This window comes from Nansenia antarctica (assembly GCF_963989245.1).
Source record: "Nansenia antarctica genome assembly, chromosome: 8".
NCBI classification, from domain to species: domain Eukaryota; kingdom Metazoa; phylum Chordata; class Actinopteri; order Argentiniformes; family Microstomatidae; genus Nansenia; species Nansenia antarctica.
The window spans coordinates 8,568,532-8,577,976 of record NC_137678.1 but is presented as its reverse complement, the minus strand read 5'-3'; the positions used below and the strand labels follow the sequence as shown (position 1 = coordinate 8,577,976).

General features: G+C 43.6%; 1 protein-coding gene across 1 annotated transcript; it reads right to left on the bottom strand.

The window, feature by feature from the left end:
• Positions 1-719: 719 nt before the first annotated feature.
• Positions 720-6,887, bottom strand: ankrd16 (ankyrin repeat domain 16; the record flags this gene model as incomplete). The annotated part of the gene is made up of 7 exons (XM_080537382.1): positions 720-880; positions 1,825-1,903; positions 2,025-2,186; positions 2,398-2,506; positions 2,717-2,759; positions 5,925-6,145; positions 6,553-6,887. 7 exons carry the CDS (start codon positions 6,885-6,887, stop codon positions 726-728), a joined length of 1,104 nt encoding a protein of 367 aa, XP_080393508.1. The 3' UTR covers positions 720-725.
• Between the last annotated feature and the right edge of the window lie 2,558 nt (positions 6,888-9,445).

Here is a 9,445-nt window from a genome sequence, read left to right as displayed (position 1 = left end):
TTTTTTTTTTTTTTCCCCCCTGGGGAAGACAGATAACTGAACAGAAAACATAGGAGGACGTAACAGTATGTAAACCATGAAGGCCACGTTTATGATGTCTTTTATACAGCCATATCGACTGACTTGGGCTTCAGGCCCTAACTGGGTGATAGGCCAGACTTTTACTATGCCATAAAAATGGGTCTGCGTTTGCTTGGTGCCTAATGGATCAAAACTTTTGTCTAAAAAGCAAAAAATATGTAGGCTATCCAGTCAGTAGGCCTACAGTTATGTATTTTTTTAAAAATCGGTATCGGTATCGGTATCGGTTGATCTTGAGGAAAAAAATCGGTGATCGGTATCGGCCCCAAAAATCCAGATCGGAGCATCCCTACTCATAACATCCATATATTTGGATACTTTGGACTTTTTATTATTATTTTTAAATGACTGGACTTTTTAAATAGGCACTACATTTTATAAACACTGCTATGTCTGTCTGTTTTTATTGTATGTATTAATGTATGTGACCTATGTGTGTTTTTAATGTGGAACTGTATTCTTGAGCTGCACTTCTGCCTGTCGAAGGAGAATTTCTGTCACTGTGTGACAGACAATAAAGCTATCTTGAATCTTGAATCTTGAATATATAATACGTCCACATGGTTTAGGATTACCTTTATTATTCAGGTGTCATTTAGCTCTTATGTCAATCCCATTTGGATTTCTTCATTGAGACTTTTAATTTACGTGAAGTCGCACTCAAACACACTGAGCACGTCGGGTTTCCTGGCGAGCTGCTTGGCTGTGGTGCCCGAGGCGTCCTGGGTGTCTGCGAGGCCCAGCTGGAGAAGAGCCCTGACCGCCCCTGCGTGCTGCCCGGTACACGCTATGTGAAGAGCTGGTGGACAGAGAAGGAAAGGCAGTAAGACATAAATCGTGACGTTAGAATTATAAGGTTCTATCTCCATTTTTGGTCAAAATTGAGTTTTTTGCATAATCTGATCCATTAGGTGTTTATTAATGCCTGTGTGGTGTTATTTTTAAAATGTTTAAATTTTTGAGTTAGTAATTAATAAAATACAAAGGTACCATCTCACAAAACATAATGGAATGTAAAAACTTTGACGCTCAATATCTCTGAACTGCCCTAAACGGAGATAGAACCTTATCATTCTAAACTCACGAAATGACACCCATGACTGACTGCTTATTGTTCATGTTCATCTTCATGTTTCCTGATATAGATTATTTTATACTTTTACACATTAGATATACTGTACATAAACTACCTCACTGTATTAGCTACTACCTAATTGTACATAGCTCATAACTGTATAGCCCATAACTGTATATACCTCTAACTGATGTTTACAATACTACCTCTGCACATACTGTATATTGCATAGTCACCTATCACTACCATTCTTGTTCTATTTATGTCATGCCCTTATATCACTATTTGCACTTTTGGTTGGATACTAAACTGCATTTTGTTGTATAGTACTCTGCAATGACAATAAAGTTGAATCTAATCGAATCTAGCCTAATCTTATTGGCGCAACTTGTATATTATACCTGCACACACAGCTTTGCCCTGCCTGATGACACAGCTCAACAACCTGCATTAGAGACCAGCTGTGTGTGTTTTGTAGTTTGAGCTCTTTGTATCAGGATAATTAGCTTACACAGAAGGGTTAGCTTAAATTAGAACCCCTAGCATCTAATGTCATCTTCAGCATGACATACTGTAACTAGAATTTCTTGTTTTGCTTGTGGTTGAAACTTTGATTTCCATGTGTTGGCCATTGATTATTGTTGCAGACAAAGTGCGTTGCTGCTTACCGGTTCTTCCCTTTTTGTCCCTGGCGTGAAGGTCTGCTCCTAAGTGGAGAAGTGTTTTCATTGTGCTCGTGTGGCCTTCCTAAATGCAGAAATATAAACAGAGACGTTCACGCCCCCACCATTTGCCTGTTGTATAGGAATCCAGTCTCAATTTGGTTTAGTCTCTGCCTTGATACAATAGATAGAGATTGTGAGTTAACCTTGGCTGCGTAATGCATGGCAGTGAGCTGCATGTCAGTGGCTCTCTGGTTCACGTCGACACCGAGGTCCCTCACTAGGAACTCCAGCGCCTCCTGCTGGGCCGTGACGGCAGCCTGGTGCACTGGCCGAGCCCCCAGGATGTCTGCTGCCATGGGAGAGGCCTACACACACACACACACACACACACACACACACACACACACACGTGCACACACGTGCACACACACACGCACACGCACACACACACACACACACACACACACACACACACACACACACACACACACACACACACACTCAATCTTCTAAATGTCAGATAATATCTATATATTATAGGTTTGTATTTCTAACGGAATAATTTCCCCCCTGTACCTGATGCCTCTCCAGCAGTAGTCTGGCCACAGAGATGTGTCCGTTCCTCACTGCGTCCATAAAGGGTGTTACCCCACAGCTGTCTCTGCAGTCAGCAGCGTAGGCACACCTGGGACCAGCCAGGGAAGCGGCAGCGTCAGTCAGCACTACTACAAACAGTCTAACACACCACTACACGATGACGCTTCATTATATGTGGCTCACTCTGACTCTGTCAACTCAACTCAAATTGCAAAAACACACTGACTGGCACACATTGACAGTATCCTCCTTGCCCATATATACCGTCTGTCTCACACAAAAACACAGGCAAGCATACCTCTGTAACAGGACGCTGACCACTTCTTCACAGCCGTGCATCGCTGAAACAGAAGGAAAACCTGAGGTATAAAAGGAGGAATCTTTACATTCATCTCCATAGCTGTGTATACCCCAGACCTTTGTGAGACATCAGTTAGGCCTACCATGCCTTCATGGCAGTGGTGTAGTCTAGGTGATACGCAGGACTACGCCGTATACCCACTAGGAAAGGCCAAGGATTTCCATATACCCACTTCAAAATGTGTGAGGATACGTAACGGCGTTTTGTGACAGAACTTTCACTTTCATTCATAAAATTCACCCCGTCTGTGTTACAAAGCACTATTTGGACCATTGGGACTGACTATAGCGTCATATACCATCAACGGGGGGAGATGCGACATGAAATATGCCAAAATGCAGCACTATCATGCACAGATCAGCCTTATAACCTGTAATTTAGATATATATAACGTTATATAGACAGGCAGCGCACATCTGTTCACTCTCATCCAACATAATTCTGTTAGGTGATTTAAATATTCACATGGATAATAGTAATCATGCTCTCACTAAGGACTTCATCTCTTGCCTGGACAGTTTTGGTCTCCAACAATAATTGACTTCCCTACCCATTCTAAAGGTCATATTTTGGACTTGGTCTGTTGCTCAGGTGTCACTCCCCTCAACTGTTCTGCTGTTGACCTCCCCATCTCTGACCACATGCTTGTTTCATTTAACTTAAGTTTGTCTCTATCCAAAACCAAACAGTCACGTACTATGTCCTTCCGCAACATCAAACATATTAATTTAGCAGATCTCATAACAGGCATCGACACTTTCCCCATCATCACCCCCCCATGCACCCCTGATCAGCTCGTCTCTCATTACAATGATGGACTCCACACTCTGCTGGACTCACTCGCGCCCCTCAAAACCCGGACTGTCTCATTCCCCCATTCTGCCCCCTGGTTTTCCCCTCACCTACGTCTGCTGAAAGCCAAATGGACGTCAGCTGGAGCGGCTTTCAAGAAAAACCGGTCTCACTGTTCACAAACAGATGCACCATGCCCACATCCTCCTTTACAAAGACGCCCTCTCCTCAGCCAAATCCCAATATCTTACAGACAAAATCACTGCTGGTGCTGGGAACACCAGGGCCCTGTTCTCAGTGGTCAACAACTCACTCCGCCCCCCCGACTCCCTTCCCCCACACTTCTACTCCACTGACCACTGTAACTCCCTGATGTCATTTTTCAACTCAAAAATAGCCAACATCCACCAGCAACTGACCCCTCTTATGTCCAGTTGTCCATCTCCCCTATCTCCCCATCCCCCCCTCTCTGTACCTCTCTCCTGCTTCCATCTCCCCTCTGCTGCCGATTTATCTAAACTCATCCGGAAATCCAAGCCATCCACCTGCCAACTTGACCCCCTGCCCTCCTCCCTGGTCATAGCCTCCCTCCCCTCTCTCCTGCCCCTGATAACTACAATCATCCATTCCTCCCTCACCTCTGGTTCTGTCCCATCATCTCTCAAATCCGCAGCTGTAACACCAATTCTGAAGAAACCTGGTTCAGACCCCAACATCTTCAATAACCTCCGTCCCATCTCCAACCTGCCATTCCTTTCAAAAATCTTGGAAAAAGTGGTGGCTTTACAGATTCATACTCATCTCTCTAACAATAACCTCTACGAACAGTTCCAGTCTGGCTTCCGCCCCCTTCATAGCACAGAAACAGCCCTCCTCAAAATCACAAATGACCTCCTGATGGCAGCTGACTCCGGACTCTTATCCATCCTCATCCTACTCGATCTGAGCGCCGCTTTCGACACTATATCGCACTCCACCCTCCTTAACCGTTTAGCCTCCATTGGTATATCTGACACCCCTCTACACTGGTTCCATTCCTATCTCTCTGGCCGCACTCAGTTTATACAGTTAAAATCATTCACATCCCATCCGACCCCCCTCTCCTCTGGTGTTCCCCAGGGCTCTGTCCTTGGCCCTATCCTCTTCATCATCTACCTCCTCCCACTTGGTCTGATTTTCCGTAAATACAACATTCATTTCCACTGTTATGCGGACGACACCCAGCTCTACGTTTCCTCCAAACCCACTTCCACCCTCCCTCCCTCCTCCCTCTGTGCCTGCCTACAGGAACTTAAATCCTGGTTCACTTCAAATCTCCTCAAACTAAACAGCAATAAAACAGAGGTAATTCTCATTGGCTCCAAACTCACACTCACCAAGCACCCCAGTTTCACCCTCAACATAGACAACTCCTTGGTTTCCCCCTCCCCCCAGGTTAAGAGTCTGGGTGTCGTCCTCGACAGCACCCTTTCATTCCACTCCCACGTTAACAACACCATCCGGTCTGCTTACTTCCATCTACGTAATATCAACCGCCTCCGCCCTTCACTCACTCCCAACAGCGCCGCAATCCTGGTCCACTCCCTCGTCACTTCCCGCCTAGATTACTGTAACTCCCTTCTCTTTGGTCTCCCCCACAAACTCCTCCACAAGATCCAACTGGTCCAGAACGCTGCTGCCCGTATTGTCACCAGAACCCCTGTCATCAGTCACATCACCCCCATTCTACACCAACTCCACTGGCTCCCCATCAAACACCGCATCAACTACAAAATCCTTCTCCACACTTTCAAGGCCATCCATAACCTCGCCCCTCCATACCTGTCCGACCTCCTCCACATCAACATTCCCACCCGGTCCCTCAGGTCTGCCTCCTCCATCAACCTGACCGTCCCCCCAGCCCGTCTGTCCACCATGGGGTTTAGAGCCTTCAGCCGCTCCGCCCCTCGCCTCTGGAACTCCCTCCCCCCCGACATCAGGAACATTGACTCTATCATCTCATTTAAAACTCACCTCAAAACCCACCTGTTTACGCAGGCGTATCCCTGTTGATTTGCTTTTCCCGTGCTGCTCTGCTGCTGGCTATATGTTTTATACTGTATATTTCTATGTTTTTTGTGTTTTGAATTTTGTGGCTGTTTTTAGATTTGTTGTTGTACGGCGACCTTGAGTGCCGTGAAAGGCGCCATATAAATAAAATGTATTATTATTATTATTATTATTATTATTATTTATTTTAATGCCGAAATGAACGATATGAGGCTGGGAGGGAAAAATCACAGTATACCCACTAGAAAACACTAGACTACACCACTGCTTCATGGGGCAGCATTACAGTGTAGTACAGGCATACCTGCAGTGTGCAGGGGGGTCCTCTGAGTCTTGCTCTCTGTCTTCCAAACGGCAGGATTGGCCAGTAGGAGGTGCTGTATCACTGCGGTGTCCCCCTCCCTGCAAGCTATGTGGAAGGAGTTCCAACCGTCCTTGTTCTTCAGTGTAGGGTCGGCTCCGTTGGACAGCAGTTCCTGGATGACCCCCAGGTTCCTCCTAGTGCAGGCCATCATCAGAGGGGTCCTGAGAGGGGATGGGGGGGTGGTCGTGATTATAACCATATTGGTACATTGGCTTTCCCGGAGGGGAGGTATTCCATTGACGTTGCTAACAGAAAATCCAGGCTTATTTTGTTGATAAATCTAGCGAGACTGATCAAAATCAGCCTGGACTTTCCTTTAGCGACGTTGATGGGATACGCCGGGACAGTATTATGTTAGTACCGGGATGTCCCACAAGCCATTCAAAAAAAATTCCTTCGAGCCGGATTTGAACCAGCGACCTAAGGATCTCAGCAGTTAGCCTCTACAGTCCTCCGCTCTACCAACTGAGCTATCGAAGGGGATGAAAGCACCGTGATTTAAAATCGTATACATATTGAATATTTATGTGAATATCAAATGTAGTGCAAGCATAATTATGTCTCTCACCAATCAGCCTTTTTTAAGCAGTCTACTTTGGCTCCTTCGGCAATAAAGTAGCTCACGCATTCGCCTTGCCCCATGGACGCAGCTTCGTGCAGAGGTCTCTTGTAATGGTTATTGTACAGTTCCATGTCCATCCCGATCTCCTTGATTAGAAACTGGACTACGTCCACGTGGCCGTGACGGGCGGCATAATGCAACAACGTATCGCCCGATTTCCCCAAATGTTTCTTGTTGACAGCGCGTGCGACAGTGTTGTCACCCAATTCCTTTCGGAGCATGCACAAGTCACCATCCTGAGTAAGCTTGATTAAATGTTTAAATGCACTCTCTTCCACCATCGCAAGTTAAACGACTGAAGCGAGCTCTATGTGAAATTGTCCAAGTTTGACTCAGACTAATTATATATCTGTAGGTTATTATAAAGTGGAACGTCACTCCGTGTTTTCTAAACAAATGCAATGGGATATCATATTAATATGTTGGCCAACCAATGTCCTTCTCGTTTTGTTGTTATTCTGCTTTAGTGCTTGCCTCAACAGTGCAACAAAATTAAAACAAACGGTACACGTGACTGAAAAATCAAGGTTTTAACAATAAAGGTATCAATACTGTTCAACAATCAGTTTGCGAGTATCCTGAAAATACCTCAAACATGCTGTCGGTATGACATAATGTGACACATTTTGATCGCCCTTGTAGCAGAACTGTGGACTGGGACTTGTAGTCCTTGATAGTGACGATACCCATAATGACCGAGTGACACTGACAATAGTTTAGTTTTAGTGTGTTTAAGATTTATTTTGGTTATTCCTTTATACTGAATGAACACATAAGTGCTTGTGCATTTGTAGCTCCCTCCGCCATATGCCAAAAGAACAAATTGGTCAAATGGCCATACTTATACTTATACTTATATTATAATAGGCTTACCTTGACATTATCTTAATCACGTATAAGCAGCCTTTGTGTGTAGAACACTATACTTTTATCTTTATTTACTATATTTCTATCTCCCCCAGTTACAGCAAAGACAAGCCATCTGGCCTGTCCAGATGACCAAGATTAGGCACATCTGGAAAGGAACTTCCGAAAAAAAAGAAGAAAAAAAAGTTGCGGTTTGCTCTGGGCAGGGGGAGGTTATTCTCTGCGAACCGTTATTAAAGACCATGAGACACAGAGACCGGTGAACATCTCCCTATGTGGTGGGAATAATTAGTTACACCTTCTCTCGGTAAGTTCACTATTTTCTATGCATCTAGACTAGTTAAAATGCCTAGAAATAAATGTTGAAAAGCTTTGAAAAAGAGCGCAGTTCATTGCTCCGGAGCCAGAAGAGACTGACACACCCCTTTTAATTAATTTCCAATTTATCTATGTTTATTTAATGATAATCTCGGAGGCCTATATATATAATGCATGGATTCAAGGATGGATAGTCAAGGTTATTCTTCAGATTTATACTCTCTTAAAACTCTGTACAGTTATTAGATAAGTGTGATAGTACTATATGTTCTCTCCCTCTGAAACCGTGCTTGTCCATATCCACCGCCATATGCCATATGCTTTACATATACATTTTACATGCATTTAGCAGACGTCTTTATCCCAAAGCGACTTACAACAAATACATTTGTCTAAGTAAGTGAATCATCTATCCATCAGTCATGGCAAGGAAAGTAATCTCTGCTCGGGCCAGGGGCCACTGGCAGTCATAATGCTAGAAGAAGGATTCTTTTTGTTTTGTTTGTTTGTTTGTTTGTAGAGAAACTGCCCCCTACCCTACCCCCCCAAAAGACCCTGGTCGATGTATTAGAGATTAGACCTTCATTCACAGCTGTATGTTTCCTAACTGACATATTCTTATACTACATAGAGAGCTGGTTTCTCAGACACAGATTAAAACTAGTACTGGATTAAATTCACTTGGTAAATCTGGGATTAGCCTTAATCTTTGTCCGGGAAACTGGTCCATAGAGCCTAAATCTTAGAGACATACAGGCCAGGGTATGAATGACTCACATATGAAATGTTGTTTCTGTCAATCCAAAACCAAACAAAAGTCATCTTGTCAAATCACGTGTCTATATAATAATAATAATAATAATAATAATAATAACTTTTATTTGTATAGTGCTTTTCCTGCAAACGTTGCAGCTCAAAGTGCTTTAATCATTATATAATCATAATGTAATGATTTAGTCATTTAAAGGCAATATTAAAAAGTTGGATAGATTCCATAAACTCTCTCATACTATTTGGTTTTCATCCCAAAATGAGGGGGAGGTTTGCAGCAATAGCAATAAAGCCAGTCAGCGAAACGATAAAGTTAGTCAGCAACAACAGCTTACTGAAAAATGCCAGCAGGAAGGACGTGCCCGAGAGGCCTCGTAAAACTACAACCACATGTGTGACACGCACCAGCCTCTTCTGGATGAGCTGGATGTGACAGGTACAAGCTGTTTCTGTACAGAGGTCATCTAATAAAGCTGGAGCTTATCATGTGTTGCTATAGCCCAAATCTTACAGTATGGATTTTTTACCTTAAAATGTATATATAACACATATATGTTTTGGATAACATTGTCACGCATTTGACATTGTCTTTTAAGTGTATTGTCTTGTTGCAGTGTGCTATTATACTGTGTATGTAATCCTGATCTAAAAGATATAAACTAGATAAAATATATAAGCTATATAAACTAGATATATGATCCCTTTCGATTTGCCAAGTAACTCCTATCAACTCCTATCAAGTCCTGCTAACTCCTACCCCAACTTGATTGTTTGGTAGATACTTATGCTATAACTGGTAGATGCTGCATGTAAGGGGACCAGACAGGGTTTCCTTTCTTTAACAGCTGTGATGGAGAATATGGGTCTCACATCCCCAGGAGCT